This window comes from Paralichthys olivaceus, chromosome 13, assembly GCF_024713975.1.
Source record: "Paralichthys olivaceus isolate ysfri-2021 chromosome 13, ASM2471397v2, whole genome shotgun sequence".
NCBI lineage: Eukaryota > Metazoa > Chordata > Actinopteri > Pleuronectiformes > Paralichthyidae > Paralichthys > Paralichthys olivaceus.
This window is the reverse complement of record NC_091105.1, coordinates 22,307,307-22,326,665: the sequence shown is the minus strand read 5'-3', so window position 1 is coordinate 22,326,665 and position 19,359 is coordinate 22,307,307. Positions and strand designations below refer to the sequence as shown.

At 40.7% G+C, this 19,359-nt stretch overlaps 1 protein-coding gene across 16 annotated transcripts in view; it reads right to left on the bottom strand.

Annotated features, from left to right (window-relative positions):
• The window catches only part of snap91a (synaptosome associated protein 91a), a 47,005-nt gene that overhangs the window by 6,723 nt on the left and 20,923 nt on the right, over positions 1-19,359 (bottom strand). For 3 of the 16 annotated variants that reach the window (XM_069536699.1, XM_069536697.1, XM_069536696.1), the window contains exons 8-21: positions 16,924-17,030; positions 16,789-16,830; positions 13,682-13,743; positions 12,805-12,817; positions 12,332-12,540; positions 12,134-12,228; positions 10,572-10,586; positions 10,068-10,268; positions 8,162-8,239; positions 6,352-6,609; positions 5,098-5,181; positions 4,741-4,809; positions 4,272-4,388; positions 3,023-3,094 (exon numbers count right to left, since the gene is read on the bottom strand). In XM_069536699.1, coding sequence (XP_069392800.1) covers positions 3,023-3,094; positions 4,272-4,388; positions 4,741-4,809; positions 5,098-5,181; positions 6,352-6,609; positions 8,162-8,239; positions 10,068-10,268; positions 10,572-10,586; positions 12,134-12,228; positions 12,332-12,540; positions 12,805-12,817; positions 13,682-13,743; positions 16,789-16,830; positions 16,924-17,030 — 1,422 coding nt within the window. The other 13 variants (XM_069536700.1, XM_069536698.1, XM_069536701.1 and 10 more) reach the window with 13 other exon arrangements.

Sequence of the window (19,359 nt, the reverse complement as noted above, 5' to 3'; positions counted from 1 at the left end):
GAGAAATTTTGAATGGGTGCCTTATGCTTGCTGCCGGCTCCACAGAGAGACATTTCATTTAAAAGGAAGGAGAGAGTGTCTTTCAGGCTTCCTAGGAACATGCTGTAATTATTTGGGGGTTTATTTTGAAAATCAGGCATCCTTCAGCTTTCCTGGTGAAGTCTTATCATCATTCAGGACTTTTATTTTGAAAATCCAGCCTCCTTCAGGCTTACTTTTTAGGTCAGTGAACTATCTGTAGGGGTTTATTTAGAAAATCCTGGCTCCTTTCGGGTTTCATGGTAACATCCTGTTACTATGGGTAGGGGGGGCTTATTTTGAAAATCTAGGGTCTTTACAGGTGTCCTGATCACATCCTGTTACTATGGTGGAGGATTATTTTGAAAATCCAGGCTCCTTACAGGTGTCCTGATAACATCCTGTTACCGGGGGTGGGGGGGGCTTATATTGAATATGCAGGCTCTTTGTCTACAAGAAGGACCTGAGCCGGCTTTACTTCCTGAGGAGGCTCAGGTCCTTTAATGTCTGCAGCACGATGCTGCAGATGTTCTATCAGTCTGTTGTGGCGAGCACCATCTTCTCTGCTGTGGTGTCCTGGGGTGCGGGCATCAAGACGAAGGACACCAACAGACTGAACAAACTCATCAGAAAAGCTGAGTCTGTTGTTAGCTCTAAGCTTTTCACCCTGGAGGAGGTGGTGGAGGACAGGATCCTGACACAACTGCTGGCAATCATGGAAACACAATCCCTCTCACCCCCTCCACAAAACACTGGACAAGCAAAAGAGCAGCTTCAGCAACAGACTCATTCAACCCTGCTGCTCTAAGGAACGATACAGGAAATCGTTCCTCCCAACCGCAATACGACTTTACAACTCATCTACCTCTGTCAGAGCCACCATCACAGAACTGCACCAAATCTACCTGTCACCATTTACTTCATGTTATGGAATTTTCATAGACACTTTCTCTTGTCCTCTCTGGGGCATAGTGTTGTGTTTGGGAAGTGCGAGAGCTTGGCGAAGGTCAAAGCCTTCACTCCCTAGACATCACAGATATGAGACTGCGTAAGCAGCACTACTGTCTCCATAACTAGTAAATACATTTGATTGTTTAGGAACTAGCAGACCCATAGATTAAATGATCTGTTGGGGTTTAAAGTGTGACTGCAGGAAAGCAGACTTCAGAATATGAGAGAGCATCATGCACAGATGTTGTATGGATGAATTCTGATTTTCTCCTTGGCCAAGCTTCAATAAATATTTCAGCATAAGAGGTCAAAGGGCTCCTGAACGCTTTCTTCATTGATGAGTTGACCATTGATCAGCAGATTTTCCACAACACTTCATATCATATGTGATATGTGTTATTATTATGTGATATTATATATCTTTCATACAATATTCTGGTCTTTTTGCACATTCTATTTACATATTCATAGTCACAGGATATTATCATCCTGTGACTATGGGGGGGGTGTCCTCACTCAGTGTTGAACTCTTGACGTTGTGTCACTGGTCAGGTGATGTAATCACTGTCACTGGTCAGGTGATGATGTAATCACTGGTAAATATGAAGAGGAGCCCTCTCCTATGTGTGTGTATGTCGTTGCTATGGATACTCACTGATTTGATTGTGTGCACCTGTTATCTCTCAGCTCAGACAGATGAAGAAGCTCTGGCTCATCCCTCAAACAAATGCTTCAACTCAAAAACCATATATATATATATATATATACAAGTCCTATCTGTTAAATAAAAACACCGTGAGAATCCCAAGACTTCCCTGAATGTACAGATATATATATATATATATATATATATATATATATATTTATATATTTATTGGTTAGAGTTAGAAATGTGACCTCGGGATCGAGTTAGAAAATTTTCACTGTTCTCCTCTCGGACCTTTTTTTTGCAAAATTAACATGGCATCCAATGGAAACCAAAAAACCTTTTTCAAAACAATTATACAGCCAGAAGCATAGGTCTGAGAGATTCCATAGTTACATGTCTGCGAAGCAAACAAGCTCTGTTTTATTTTGATGTAAAAATCATGTCTGATAACCTCCATTTGTGGCTTTGAGAGCAGTGTTAGCACACGCGAAGTCGCTTTCACACTCGCTCTAATTCGGCGAGAGACCTTGACTCCCATGCATTTGGATTTCGGTACTTTTGCGATTTGCGAACGAACCGCTTGACGAATGTCTTAGAAAAGTCATAGCACAGCCATCAAGAAAAATGCACACGGTTTGGTTTCACCTCTTTTAGGTTTGACACTTTCAGCACATTTCGGTCTGAATGTGGTCAGTTTTACTTCTAATGACGACTTCCCCACTGTTGTAGTTGTAAATAAATACAAACCATTTACCATTTACTTTCTTTTGAATAAAATATTCCTCTTCCACCACAGATCACTATATATAATCAAGAAGCAGAATGTACATTGTTTTTCTTCTCAGGCACTACATGTGCAGCCCATTGAAAATATACAGTGTCTAGGTCCGCTGATGTACGCCTTAAATGATTACAGTTTTATTGTTATTGATGCTACACAGTGTATGACTCATCAAGGCTAACAGACTCGAACAACGAGGCCCTACATTCAGATTTTGCATACTGAAAGCATATAATGTTGGTGTTGAAAATGTCATATTCTTTAAGGTAAACAGAGGAAAACAGAAAAGGTAAAAACAGAGAGAGCTTTGGGATGTTAATCAATATTTGGCCATACACCAATGACAGATACAAGATTTGGCATCACTCTGAGGTTTAGTGTCTTTTTTCACACAGGACACTAAACCATTTTAGAACTTTCTAATTAAATCAACCAGTCCTGTGCCAAGTCTGTGCCAATATTCATTCGACTGATGCATCACCATCATTACTTTCTGAATACTTTTAAGCAGCATTAAACATTTCCAAGAGTTGTTTGCCAACTTCACAACTTTTTTCCAGGCTGCAGTAATTTGAGCATTATTTTCATGAGATGCTTTGATGGAATTCTAAAAGGTGTGTCACCTCCCAGTAGGTCGTCTCCGGGCCCTCCAGGAGCAGAGCTCTGCGTCTCCTCCACAGGGCTGCTGAAGGAGTCTGCAGGGCCGTCCAATTATCCACAACGCAGCATGGAGGGCAGAAAGGAGTGAGAGGTAAGCCCTGGACCACACACTGAGACACGGTGGGGAGGTGGGAGACAGGGAGACAGATCACCCTGACTACCTCGATAAATGCACTTGCCCAGAATATCGTCCTATAGAAACACTAAAAACTCAGATGAAAATAAGTGGAAAGTTGTCAGGTGAACTCTGAACTGTTCTCAAACACCAAATTCAAGGACTTTTCAAGGACTTCCTAGGCTCAAATGTCTTCAAATTCAAGTTCCAACATGGTTTAGTTTGAGAGTGTAGACGGAATATTGTGTATGTGTTGAATATATTGTATATGTTTGAAACACAGTTCAAGGTGAATTTCACAAACAGTTTCTACAATGGGAGCTAGCCTGCTTTACAGTAGCTCACAGACAACAAATCAAAAGAGAGAAGCTGGAATGTGTGTGTGCTATCTATCCATCCATCCATTATCTATACCACTCCTCTTTTGAGGGTGTACCTGTATATTATATTCAATTTAAAGACTGGGCAAGCTGTGGTATATATTATATGTTTCATAAAAAATACATAAAACCTCTGTGTTTAATGTATATATAATTTTATTTAATCAAATTACTCTCAAGTTATTTGATTACTCACACTAACTCAACATTATAGAAAACACTTCCATGTTACATATACATTTAATATGTAAATAAAATACACAGAATCTGTGTTTTAGGCATTATTTTTTTAATGTGTCTTCCAATAGCCGTTTGATTATTTTGGACATATCCTGATCAAGTGATAGTGTATCCAATAAAGGTTAGGCCAGTGTATTTAGTTGAACATTGATGATCACTCTGAGACTACTAGACTACTACTCTCTGTTCTGTATCTATGATCTGTCTATTGTCTTATTTAAAAAGAGCTACAATCTATCACTATACTACATCAGCCTCACAGCTACAAACCATAACCTCAGAACTTACTGTAACAACTGGATGATTCAAAAAAACACCAAGAAAAAAGAGCCACGTTAAGTTAAAAATGTACAAATGGTCAGAATGGACAAATATATATACGGTATATACATATTGTAAACAGCGCATGTTGTTTCAAATGATGTATGTGTGTGTGAGTGTGTATTTGCGTGTTAGTGAAAGAGTGCAGCACAGTACCCAGCAGGTCAATGACTGGCGCCGACTCTACTTTGGGTGGAGTCGAGGCTTCTGAGCCTGGAGCTTCAGCAGGAGCAGGGGGAGCAGCAGCGGCAGGAGCTGGAGATGTAAACGAGTCTAAGCAGAGAAGAAGAAGCAGGAAGGGATTCAATTACTCTCAAATCTTCAGGGCTGCATTAGTCGATGACGGCTTTATTTCCAAGCAGAGAATGCTCTGTTCATGCACTGTTATTATGCCTGGCATGCAGAGAGGAAGCAGGAGAAGGAAGCAAGCACCCCTGCATTTTAACTGTATCCACATCCTTGAAGTTTGCGCCATATGGTATTGGACTGGTGGGCTTGTGCATGCAGACACCAGCTCCATGCAAAAGATTAAATCTTAAGTCAAGTCAGGTGTCTTGCTGCACCCTTCGTCGAAAAAAAAGGAAGGGAGACATTGTTGCTGTAAAGGTAAAGCAGCTAAACTCACCCGTTACAATGTCTCCAGCCGGAGCCAGCTCGGGCAAAGGAGAGGGCCCGCGTGAGACAGCAGGAAGGTCTAATTTACCCAAGCAAGCGAGAGGCAGAATACGAGAAAGAAGAAAAAACGTGGACGTCCGGGGAGCAAAGAAAAGCATTAGCGTGGCAGTTTAAAGACACAGCGTAGATAAAAAAGCAGCCACAAGACTGAACGAGTGAGTACATGCACAGTCATCATACCACTATGGGGGGGACAAACCAAGACGTGTGGGGCGAAAAAAAAGACAGATGACAGAGAAGTGGACGTATGGAAACCACAGGAGATGAAAGAGGTTCCACACAGAGAAATGGATATCAGCTCCTGTACCTGCACCAAATAGGTCTACGCTAGGAGTGGTAGCAGCTTTGGATTCTGTGGTGGGGCTTTGCTCAGGCATAGAATCAAACATATCTAAGAACAAGGACACACAATCATATGGACATTCAGAGTTTAAGTCCAGTGCATACAGAATGATGAGTTAAGAAGAGATGAGGGAGAGCAGAGAGATCATACATTTTGATTATTACTCAGGTAAGTTGTTGTGTGTCTGTTCAGTGCAATGCAAAATGAAACAGTGCAAAATAGGGAATATTGCAAAATTTCACCATGAAGACGATAAAATGCTTTTTCTCTTTGAAGCAGCACATATTGAGTGTGTGACCAGAAATGACTGTCGTGTTTACGGTTCTGTGACATCACAGATTTAAGTCTGTGTCCATTGTTTTGTAGAGCTACTTGAAAAGTCAGGGATCCCCTGCATACATCAGTGAAGACCCCACAGGAGAGGTCAGTAGATCACTGCTGTGAGTAAAATTCATCCTCTGTGGACCATGAATCAAATTATCATGTGCAAATCCTATGGCAATCCACTAGCTGCTGACTGGGGCAAGTGGCAAGTTATGCATCCACCTTTTCCAAATCACATGATGTCCATTTTTCTACCGATATACATAACCACTCTTCTGGTCAGTGGGAGTGAACCTGATCACCCAGAAAAAAAACTGCTGCATACCTGTATTTTAAAATTATGCAATATTCCCCTTTAACTAAAGTGCATAAGCTACATTCAAGCATTCTCCACTGTCACTATCTAAACACTGGTCACAAGCAGAAGAAGAAAATACTTTTCTTCCCTCTATATTATTTGTTAGTATTAGGTTAATAATCAAAACAAGTTGAGCCCCCTCTGATAAAAATGGAGAGAAATAGCTTTCAGGGTTTTGGTGGTCAAAAAGTGCATAACTAATGGATTACCTTTGAAAGCAACAGACAAAATGGCCTTCACTGTAATTGTTTTTAATATCAAAATGATTTCCGTTATGCAGAGGAGGTCAAGATGCTTGATTAGCTTGTTTAAATGATCTGTGTCTGAAGGAAAAGCATCATGGAAAATAGAAAACCAAATTTGAAATGTAGGGTCTGGGCAGGTTGTTATCATTGTCACTAACTTCATCATCAACATCATCATCATAAACTAGCAGGAGCAACACAGTCATCATCAAAACCTTCACCATTGTCATCATCAGTGTCATAATGCAGGGCAATGCAGTGAGAGGCAGAATGAGAGCAAGAGGACTTTACCACCAAAGATATCTAGAGTCGGAGCGGCTGCAGACTCTGTGGTGGTGTCGGTGGTGGTTGTGGTAGTAGTGGTGGTGGAAGAAGGGGTGGGAGCAGCGGGGGCAGCGATGGGGGCGACGATGGTCGGCGCCGCACTAGAGGTGGGAGGGGTGACGGCGGCAGCGATGTCTGCGGTTGCCCCCGTGTCGGTGGGCCTCATGGCGAATAGGTCCAGCTCTGGAGCAATGTCTGCACTCCCCTCCGTCGTGGCAAATGGGTCTTCACGAAGAGCAGCAGGGGTGGTGGTGTTGAGGGTGGGGCAGGGGGGTTTAATTAGAGAAGAGGGGATGGGGGTGGTGGATGGAAGGGGAGGGGGATTTAGGGTTTGTTAGAACAGCAAACACGGTAAAAAGCATATTTGTGAGGCGAGATGCCTCTGAAGCTCCAATTCAGGTAATAAAAAAAAAAAAACATGCACATGGTCCCCCATCGGCTTCACAAGGAACTGACAGTGATGACCAATTCTTCAGTAACTCATCTTACTGTACAGAACTGACCTTAAGAGAACACGTTTGCATGCAAGAGGTTTAGTAACATGCATTACATACAAGTTCAAAAACTATAATGGAATTAAGAGTGATTAAAGAAACTCTACCTAAATACTCAAGGACTAACAGTGACTTGTTTTCATCTGTGAGAACGTAGCCAAATTCAGTGTCAGCTCAATATTACTCACCCAGACATCGGTATAAACAGAAACTGATCATTTAAAGCTAGGGTTGGTAATCCTTGAAAAACTAGCAAGACCAGGCTACACTTTGAAAAAATGTGACCGATACGTCCCACCCCTTCCCATCAGCACTCTCGTCAAAGCTACACCCCCAAAACATAAACGTGCACTGACTGACAACTACTAGGAGCCCACTTTCCCATTACTCGCTCGCTAGCTTCTGGATATATCATTTCTGTGAGACGTTTATGTCTCTGGCTTGTGAAAACTCGTCATGTGCAGTGAGAGCATGGGCAGGATACGTGATCAGGTCAGTAAGTGACAGACAGGTGAGCCAGCCAATCATTTAATTTGGTCCGCATCAAATGATTATTAATGTTCTGAAAGAGTTTTCTTTTTTTATTGATGGCTGTCAGGACATGAAGGGGATTTCAACAAATATGATGAAACGTGTTTCAGACACAAATTACCAACCCTAATCAGTGCAGTTCTTACAAGGTAACACATTGTTACATGGCGTGGAAAATATGAAAGACATATCACTGTCTTACCATTAGCTAGTTAGAAACCTGTTGACTAAACTTTCAAGTGTTTTCTGAAAAATTTAAATATAGCAGCAATTTCTAGAGTGCCCAAAATGTAATAAAAAGGAATACATTTGATTTCCAGTGTCTGAAGAATATAATTTGTGAAAAGCACAGTCACTACATGCATTACTCCAGCCACTGATTTGCTGTACACAGTAGGTCAAAGAGACACACTGTGGAGTTAGTTATTTTAAAGGAAAGGATGATGATTAGTGCAATCATCAGCATTATTTAGGGTTAGTGGTATTAAAACAAATGTTATTTATTCCTACAGTATCATAAATAGCTGCTTTTTACTGCAGTATTCACTAGGTGAATATTAGAAGGAGAGGAGGAGTCAAGATGAGGGAGGAGGGTCCATGACTGGGGTATTAAAGCAGGATTTGGGGTGAAACAGTAGTCGTTTGTTCTACTGTCTCCTATGGAAGCAGAAGCAGCTTCAATATAAAAAAGCATTTACATTCACACACACACACACACACACACTTGCACAAGAAGCTGTCTTGTCACCCACCAGATCCACCAAAAGCATCAGCAGCAGGGCCCGCAGCCACGGCAGCAGGACCGTCTCCTGGGGAAGGTGCAAACGCATCTAGGGTATTGCAGACGAATACAGCCGGAACGCAACACACACAAAACATAACCCCCAGGGCCAACACATCGACAGACACATGGATGTAAAGAACAGAGGATGAGTAAAGAGATGGAGTGGACAGGAAACAAAAAATGAGAGGTCAGCATCAGGGAAGAGCAAGGAATACAAGAAATATGCAGCCTGCTTACTGTGGTGATTGATCTGATTGTACCACCATTAGTCACACGAGGAGTTTTGGAAGGCTGCATAATGCTGCATTCAGTGAGTGCACAGTTTGTGCAGGGGTGTGATATGAGGTTGTCACAAGTACGTTTTGCTCTGTGACAGGTAGGAAAATGTCAGGTTCAGGGATGGAAAAGGAAGAGTATCTCTTTGACGAAGAAATTCTGTTCAAATTCTTTTCAGCAGATACAAATGTTGGGTCTGGGGATATTATTAAAAAGCCAAAAATATCAGTAAATAAAATCCAGCTATTCATCAAATTTATGAAACTGTTGGTGAGCCATTCGGGAGACATGAGTGATAAACAAAAAAACGCAAAAAGCCACTAATAGGAGATTAATTACATTGCAGTGGGTTTACTGAGGTGCACATGTTTATAATGAAACACTCTAATGAACGCTTAAAACATGTTAATGTCTAAGCACATTAGTTTTTTAACTGTGCAGCCTCGAATAAATCCAGAGAAAAGCAAGTAATCCTCTGCAGTGCCTGGTATTTTTGGGATGTGCCAGAAATGATAAATGTTTTGCTCTGTGCTCAGTGCAAAACAGGGTTCGTGTTAGCACATTAGAGTGCATGCTTGTAACAAATGAGGGAGAATATTAAAAACAGCTAAGGATAGATTACCATTACATTTGAGTCACACCACTAAGCATGTAATTTATGAACAAATATAAATCTGATGATCTTACGCTTGCCACTAACCACATGGAGGAAAAGATTTTTAACACATGTGCTAATCCAAACAAAGATGGCGGACATGATGATTCTCCTTGTTCAGTGTGTAAGTGTGTTATCAGTTACATTTACCCGCTAGGACGGTTGGTTGATGTCATTATGTGTGTGAGTGCATGCGTATGTCATCGTGAAAAAGTATGGTCCTGAGACACTATCTGTCTGTCTGTGGACATAGTTCATCACAACTGTGCCCAATGTTGTCACAAAACTTTACAGGTGTGTATTTCAGTGCAAAATGAAGGCTGAATTTGAAGATGGGTGTGGTCCCATGACTACTGAGTATGCATGTCATAATATGGTAATAACCACTGAGCGCTCATGGGACAGAACCATCAACATATTGATGAGCGTTGAAATGTTTTTTTCTTTTTTTTCGCGAGCAGACAAAATTATTTTTTAATCCAGATGTTAAGAATATTTGAGGTTTGTGGAAATACATACATAACAGTGGAAATTGTTTTGTTTTTTTTAATCAGATTTTTAGCTCTGTGACTCAAATGTTGATGATAATATATAGCACAAGGCACAAACTGGGGTTCTGGTGCCAACTGCTCATTGAAATGTCACAATGTACATTTTCATATTTGTTACTAACAGGTTTTTCAAGTCTTCATGTGACATCTCAAAATGTGAGTTATTCTCCTCATTCTTTAGATATCACAGAAACATACATCACATACAATATTTATCTGATAGAACAAAAGTTGATTTTCAAAAGAACAACTCTTAATACATTTACTATAATGGAAAGTTTAAGAAGTCATTTTTGGACAAAATTGATTTCAGTAAATTATTTTCAGGACGAAATGATTGTAGCAGACGGGCATGAATATGGGCCTATATCCAACCGTCGAACCACACTGACCTCCGAAAAGGTCGATTTCTGTGGCTGAGGTGGTGACAGGAGCGGAGATGGGCAGAGAGGCGGGGACTGGTGCAGCTGCAGCAGCAGTAGTAGCAGTGGCAGCGGCTGTGGGTGCGGCAGCTGCAGGGGCTGCTGCAGCATCAGCATCAGCAGACTCTCCCTCGGCCAGGAGAGCTTCAGAAGCTCCATCAGCTGGAGCTGCTAGGCAGGTTTACCCCATAATCCAAATGCAACGACCCCATTACAAGAGAGAAGAGAGGAATAGGAAGATAAAAAAAGTAAGGTAGGTAGAAGATGGCAGAGTCAAAGTGACTGAAAAATGAAAAAAGTACAGACGTGTGTGGTGAGAGATTACCAGGAAGGGTGCTAAATAATAAATACATTTGTTTCAATTATAATGCAACCTGACACTGAGACAACAGAGAACTTTAGGTAGAAATCCCAGATGGACAATGAAAAATCTGCAGGCATGTCTTATGTTCAGTCTGTCAATGGAATACTCACCGTCAGCCAAGAGATCTGCACAAGAGATGAACAGAAAGAGACACAGATGAGAGAGGATGAATGACAGCATGAATACGTATAACTATAAAACGCATAGGTGCTCTGCTGAAATTTAAAAATCTGTCATTTGCAAGTTGCCAACAACAGACGCACTACAATGTAAAAGCCCAATAGAGCTAAAAGGTCCTTAATGTAATTTAAGTACTTAAAGGTTACAGTTGGATTCTGCATGTTCAGGGGATCAGTGGAGATGTGGGGATGAGCAGCGACAGCTTTACAATGGAAATGCGGTTCCACATAATCAAATAAAAACATTAATGAGGGTAGCACTTCTTTATTCTACTGCAGGGAGTCACTTAAGTTTGTTTAACTCATCTCATTTACAACAAATAGTGTATTCTCCATGTTACTGCCGATTATTATCCAAAGCATAATCTTCTTTCAATCTCATCTCAGCAAATGGTTTCCATTAATTTATCTGCAGTGATGTCAGCTCTCTTTAAGCTTTGGAAAATGGTCGACAGTAATGTTGAGTAAACAGGTTTGTAATTGATGGGATGAAACATGCATGGTCTATTTCAGTGTGATGGGTTTAATTTGATTAAACATTTACTCAGATTTGTTTCTGTAAGTTGATTCAAGTTTCGGTCGGTCGAGATGTTTTAGTGTAAATTGACAATTTGCTCAAAGCGTCCTCCCAACAGCCACTGTGGCTAACTACCTAACACACACTCTAATTTGGCTTGTCTAGCTTTTAGCCGACAGTTATCAATCTGAAATCTGTTTCTGTGGACTCCCCGTTTAGACAGTTGTCTAAATATCATTGCAAACATAAGCAGTGATAATGTTAAATTGTGATGCAATATGTACTGAACGCATGCTCGCTAATTATAAACGCAAAATAAAGCATTCCTAAACTTTGACAGATTGCACTCCCCCTCTCCTTGCCCCCTCCCCCCCTCTGAGGCAATGTCAGTGTTTATTGACTTCCTGAAAGTCGCAGCTTTACAACAGTAAACTTAAAGCAAAGGATTTGTCTCTCAATAGACATATACATTTCACCTGAAGACATATTATTTATTTTACCTCACAGTTGAATCTTGAATCTAACCCAGGCTGCCTTGGTAAGTGCCGCTGCATCATCTGATGCACGTGTGAGGCGGGAGGTCTCTCCATGATTTAAATGTTCATAACTCTGCGTGAATTTTCAACAGATTTTTGAGCCGTTTGCTTTGTTAAAAATGTCAGATGTGTATTTATGTCCATTATGACTGAAGATTTTCATTGAAACAAATTGCTTCTATACATGATAATGAAGTAATAGTTCTATAATAATGTATTTAAGATTAACTTACATAAAACAATGTTCTATGTGCCTTATTTGTTTAGCTGATATTTTTTTGTCCATATATATATATATATGCATATTCATTACATTCTGTACATTCGGTGGTCCCCCTCCAGGAATTGCTCTTGATAAAGTTCTCTGTTTATCGTTCCCCCTAACCGTAAGATGAAACAATGAAAGATCCGCCCCTGCTGACAGAGCAGAAAGTTCTCACCTCCCCATCCGGTCATAGAACAAGCAGCTGTAGCGCCCCCTGTTGATGAGGAGGAAATTGGATCCAGATCCAACAAGAACCCATCATCAAGGGCACTAAAGAAGGAAAGTGAGAGAGTGAGCGTTGACAGAAGGGAATCCATTTCTAATGTAATATTGATGCAGCTCAAACACTTTAATATTGTTGAATGACTCCTACTTGCTGGTTTTGGTGATGGGGGCTGGTGCAGTGGGGGTGACAGCAGGCGGAGGAGGTTTGGTAGGCGGCCCAGGGCGAGCGGGAGCACGAGGCGCTGGCCTGGCCGGTGGTGCGGCAGGAGCAGGAGCAGGAGAAGGAGCAGGAGCAGGAGCAGCAGCAGCAGCAGCAGCAGCAGCAGCCGGCGCACTGTTGTTGGCCGTAGCTTCCGGCTGCAGAGAGAGACCCCCGTTAATGTGCTGACAAACACAGTTATGTAAACAGCTGTTTAACACATGAATTCACAATGAATCACCACATGTCTGCACTTGAAACCTTGTGAAGTTAAATGTCGAATTCAGCATTTACTTTTTACACATGCTCTGGTAATGCTGTCACGCTCTAAATAACTGTGTTTTGACAGTGAAAGGGGCTATGTATAAGCAAAGACTATCATTATTACCACCACATAGTGATTATCATGAAACCTAGCTTACCTTAGTGGGTGACCTGCAAAAACAATGATAGTACATGAGTTAAAGGGCTTAATGGTGTACTTGCTGAAACATAATAGCTGTTACTGAGATGGAAGACAAAGTGACAGTGTAAGTATCACTTTGGTGTTTTTCAGGCAGGCAGCATTTCAAAGCAATTCCATTTAGTAAACATCTGCAATTATAGGATCTACGTCGCACAGCTGAGTAATAGCATCTTGGCCCCAGCTCCACTTCGGCGTAGCTTTGCCTTTTCACGGTAGCACAAAAAGAGATTGTTGTTTTTGAATTGGAAGCTGTGTAGAAGCCGGAGCTGAGTGTCAGATGATTACAAAGACAAATATTTAATGATGACGCTAACATCAGAAAATATTAAATGAACACAGAAAAAATGAACTTTCTATAGAAGTTCATCTCGAACAAGTGTTTGGTGTGGAACAATAATGGTGTCTGTGACTTGTTCAGATTTTGTTCTATAGAATCAATCATGCAAATCAAACAGGTTAACACAATTACTACAAACGATGGTAAATTAGTATTTTCAAGTACAGTTCCCATTGAGAGAGAATACTTACTTATCCTCTCTGAGTTAGGTAAAGACAGAAGAAACAACATGTCAGTGAAATAAACAGATAGAGAAGATACTGTCACTAATTTAATCTCAAACAGGCCCCAGGGAAAGAGCAAAACCACTTGTAAGAGTACTCAATATACTCAGGTGCATGTTGGACACCCAAAGGCTCAACTAACCACTTCTCACATGGCTTTCAGCATGGCACAAACCATTACACTGTGTGACAGGAGGGCTATTGAAGCTTTGGCTCTTTATATGGTAAACAATAAAAAACAGCACAGGCAGCAGAAACATCTGGCTACTCACGGCTTCTTCCCCTCAAGGGTGTTGAGGTGGGTCTCCAGGGACTCCAGAAGACTTTCCGGGGCCTGATCACCCCGCAGGGCACCACAGGGGAAGACAGAGGACGACACAGTTAAAAAGAAACCCTAATTTATGATTTTAACATGTTATGTCGTGTCGTTTCAGTATTATCATACAGCACCATGAGAAACACAACGGAGGTTTCAAAAGAATACACTTTTAAATGAGTTACACAGACACATGGAGTCACTATGGGATTACTGTATTACTGTACACAAGTAGAGCTTTTGCAAAGATGGTGGAATCTTGATAAATGCAGTTTTTATACCTCTTTTGCACATGTGTACACCAGCAAAAAAAGGCGACTGACTCCATTCCCAGCCAGTACAGGAGTTTGCCTTTCGTTTTTTCCCCGTGCACTGCCGACTGAGGCCCTTGCTCCCCTCGCTGTCTTGCCAAATTAACGATTTCACTCGAGTTTCCATTCCTGCTGATAGGAGCTGAAAACCCTGTGACTACTGTCATTTGACGTGGGAGTGAATGCAATTTGTATTCATTCCCATTGCAGACAAAAGCCAGATGTTAGTGGGAGTGAGTGGTTTTTTTTGACGAGTGGAAAAGGGGATATAGTCAAGGCCCTACTCTTATAATATGAGAAGAAAGATAAAAATGGAGTGTTACAAAAAAGCACCAAATTGACCCCATGTAGACTACCACAAAAATATATTTCAAATGGCATCTCAGTAATATCTCAAACTAAAGACACACAGCATCGTAAAAGAAGAAACCTGGTAACTGAAGTGTCATTGTGTTTCACAAGATAAGCATCATAAAGCCCATGATAGTGAAGCTGTCTGATATCCAGATCCTGAGTTTATCTTCCTTGTGCAGACTCAACAACACTCTATTCTCTGATCCATCCATCTCTGAATCCACTGCCTCAAAAGCTAACTTACGTCTGGCACACCTAAATACATTTGTTTTCCTCAGCTTATGTCAAGGTATCCTTATTAGTGATTAATCACTGCCGACAGACTGAAGGCACACTGCCCTGAAAAATGAAGGAGGGGGGATAAAGGAGGGCACAAAAGGACAAAAACAGAAAAGGTTAAGTACTGATACCAATAGAGTGAACAGAACAATGTTCCAGTCAGCCAAGATGAAAAGCTGCATGCTCAACCAGGCCAAATGGGACATTATCACGTCCCATCAGCAATAAAATGGATAGCACAATAATATCCACTAGGCTTATTAAGCAAGGTCAAAGCCTATTCAGCCAATGAAATAAGTCACTAATTCACTTAATCCCCTGATCTATTTCCTGGATGAATCCATTTAAATCTGTCTGGTATATTATCCTTAAAAGCGTGAAAGGCCAACAAAGCAGACAGACTGATATGTTCGTCTTGGCAATAAGAGGGATGAGCAGACCATTTCTCAACCAGGGACTCCACCGAGGACAACGGGCACCTTTAACAGCTCTGTCACTGTAATATTTCGACACACACAGTTGTAGTTCTCATCCGAGGAGGCCAGCGTAAAATGTGCTGGACCATCTCCCTGTGGACGTGACAGCAACAGGCCTCCAGGCATTTGCTTGACAAGATTATATCACGTGACTGACACTGCCATCATTTGCAGAGACTTTCTACAAAACAGAAGCAGTTCTAAAGAAAATAGTACGCAAGAGCACACGGGTGATGACATAACAACATGGCAAGAGAGTCAGTAAGATGTTAAATGATCTGTTCTTGTTTGCGCTGCTGTACTGTGATACATCCTGGAAAGGGTGAGAGCAGAAACTTGTGGCTGAGATTGATATTGTACCCTGTCCTTGAATTCTAAGTCAAATTGTAGCACTCATACAGTATCTGATTATTAATGGTTGAGCCTCTCAGGTCTGTTGGCTTTGCCTTAAAGATTAATCATGTAATCCAGCTAAATTATAGAAGAGTGAGAAAAGTGGTGGTATGTTTTAAACAGAATCTAGAATTTATTTATTGTTTAGGTTTCATTTAATGAAATATGATGAATCCAAACCATCTTAATAGCACTGCAATGATTTTCATGCTTCAAATACAGTATGAGTAGAAGAAAAATCAATAAAAGTCGATTTGACTTAAATTCAAAAAGGAAATAAATGTATTCCTAAAGAGGCAAATCCCCACAAAACATAATATTGCGACCAGACATATTGAAATTTGAGAAGCCTTTTGGGGGGAGAATCTTTTGCTGCTGTATTGCAAACACAGATGTAATATATAAGTTTAAATGCCATATTTGGATTTGTATGCTCCATAACATGCACTTTATACATATATGGTAGAGATACTATAGGAAAACACAACAAGAAGATTGATATCATTTAGCTAAAAATAGGTTGGGTTGCAATATTGTTTTTCTTTTTTGAACAGATTAAACAAACAAATGAACATCTCTATACTTAAACCAAGCAAAAAAATTTACTTTTTCCAGTTTTTAAAGTAAGTTAGGCTAGAGCTAAGCTAACCAGCTGCTGGTTCTAGCTTTATATTTACAGACACACAAATGGTACTAATCCTCTCAATCCTCTCCTCTGATAACTCTCAACAAGAAAGCCAAGAGGTGTATATACAAAAATGTTAGAGTATATAAAATTGCAGCCACAAATCCATTGTAGTAACTTAATACAAACAGCTTTGACTCAAGATAGTGAATTTGTGAATTTGACTAAAATCTAACATCCAGTCTCCATATACTGTCTCATAAAAGTGTCATCAGTATGCTTAATTAAACACGGCATGGATCTGTTTAACACTAATAAAATAGGTAGGCATGCTAGAATGACAACTTGTCTCCAACGTATGTCAACAGTTGTGTCATTGTAAAATGCACAATTTAACTGCACAACAGCTGTTAACAAAGACAAGACAAGGTCAGTAACACAGTGGGATATGCCTCCTCTTCAAACAAGGGGCAAAGTGTAACTGTCACAAAATCACAGTGAACACAGCAGGAATCATAGGTTAGATATTCACATGACATATTGGACAGTAGAGGAAAAACAGAGATTTAGCATTCTCTGTAGCCTAAAACATAGTGAGGTGAGGAAACATCTTAGTCAGTCTTACCTGAGTGAGTTCGGGTATGTCATTTTTGTCTATTCCCACTTGCTGTAAAAGAATACAATGACATTTAATGAAATAGTAAATAAGTAGTACAATATGTAGCTTATACTCAGAGATATATTGTACTGTGTAGGCTACCTCAGCGATTTTGAAGAACTCGGAAACCCGAGTCATTCGTGTAAGGAATCTCTTGTAGATCTCCAACCCGTCTTTACACTGGCTCCTCTTCATCTGGAAAAACTTTTCTGGATAAAGAGATAGTACAATGTGACTCCTTATTCTCATATAGTTAAAGCTCAAATGAAAACCTAATGTATGTCTGCACCTGTCACACATATAGTGTCCACCAACATGTCTGATCACTGATATCTTGAGTCTGCTTCTACATTTTTCAGTGTCAGCTTATGTAGCCCTAGATCATGATTACAACACAACTGCTTGATATACAAAACGCCTACTCACATCTTCTGCCGGTAAAATAACTCAGACATTTTCTTATGTATAAATACTTTAAACATTGACACAATTCTCCATTATGTTACAAACTGTTTCTTCAAAACACACTTGTAAATACTGCACCTTATTTACAAAATTCTGCACCTTGTTAAGCCCTATGAGACAAATCATGATTTGTGAATATGGGTTATACAACTAAAATTTGATTGATTGATTGATTGAGGCACCTTGTGAGTCATGTGATCATTCAATCTTTTACTTGTTGTTAAACTGCCTTTAAAGACCAAAACCAAAAAATGAATCAATCCTGCTAATTAAGCTAAGTATTGTGTGTAGCCAAAGTTTTAAATCTTATTTGTCCTTGCCAAAGACATCCACTGTGTCACAAACCAGTGCACTGGGTGATATGTTGCTTCATCACTGTGAAACCAGGCACTGCAGTTTATTTTGAGACAGCTCTGTTGCTGTAAATACTCACTAGAGGATTAAATCTGCAAAACAGAAATAGTCCCCAACAAATGCACCACTAACTCTTGTTTCAGTAACTTTTCCTAAAAACTGCAGTGCTCAGCTGAACCATTTTGAAGGTCAGTGAGAGGGGAAGAAATGTCTTAGTGCTGAGCGCCGCAGACAGGGAATGTAAGTCAGAAAGTATTTAGAAATGGACAGACACATTGATGGTCTTTTGATCTCCTCCTCCTTTTTTCAGAGGCCAGAGGAAGCCTGGCCTCCTCATGAAAATATTCTAATCAAGAAAACAACATGTCAAAACATGTTAAAATGTCATGTTTTTCTTTTGAAGCTGGTGTGGTTAGCTAAACAGCGCTCCTCACTAACATTCAACAGACTATACAAGAAGAGATGGTGCAGACTGCTGGGATACCAAACCAGCGATGCAAACATAGCTGCCGAGTTGGGAGAATTTTGAGCTCAGAGTCAGTATTGATAGCGAAAGGAGGACAAGGGCCCCATGGATTCCTACCAACACCTCTTTTTCCAACAACTGGATGACATTGTGCACCATATGACACAAAGATTTCAAGACATGAATAATCTGTCCTGTTTCCTGGATAATGCGTCATTTAAGACATACTCTCAGCCAGAAGGATTCCCTAAGTGTGAGATTTTACAGCTGGTTGAGACCTACCCACTTTTTGATGAAGTGAGACTAGAAAACGAACTGCAGGTCATCTACGCGTAAGCCCTATTTAACAAAACCCCAGGGGAGCTGCTGGAGATCCTCATAAAGGATGAACTGACCGCTGACACTGACAAGCACATTTGCAGAAAGGTCTTTTCCTGCCTGAAAAGGATTACAACCTTCTGAAGAAACACCTGTGGGCAGGACAGAAGTGGCCACTTGGCAAGGAGATTTCAGTGGAATCCTCTGCTCCACAAGACCTGAGGTCCCTGAATGTTTTCGCGACAATGAAGAAGAGGAGAATGTCCTTCCTCTACAAGAAGTTGAGAGTAGAAAGTTTAATTTATTGTTGCACACATGGAAATAGACGCAGCTCTGTCCTTCTGTCCCTCTCTGTCTGCCTGTCACTTCAGCACCTCGGACAGCGGTGTGGCCCGCTCTGGCCTTGTATATAATGTGGGTTGTTGTCTTTGAATCATATTTGGGTCTAGCATCAATTGTGGCTGTGGCTGAGGGGGTAAAGGATCGGCGGTTCGATCTCAGTCTTCCCCATCTGCATGCCGAAGAGTCCTAGGGCAAGATACTGAACCCTGATTGCACCTCATAGAAAAAGCGCTGCCCATAGCTGCATTGTATGAATGAACGGGTGAATGGCAATGATACACAATGCATTATAATCTCTTTAGTATGATCACTTGGCTGTTGTCTAAATTACTTCACTTTGATACCGAACAGAAATTTGATTGAGTCTCATCGTGTGCAGCAGTCCGTAGTCTGTGCGTCACCTACTGGGCCAGCAGTCTAATCGTTTTAGCAACATACACGTAGCACTGTTAATATCCACTTAATCGTGAACTTTAAATGAGTGCGTCTTCAGCTATGTGTATGTATGCGTTGCTATGTGTTATTCTTCAGATGATGAGAGGCAAAACTTGATGGTTTTAACCTGTATAGCTGTGGTGTGTGATTGTGTGTAT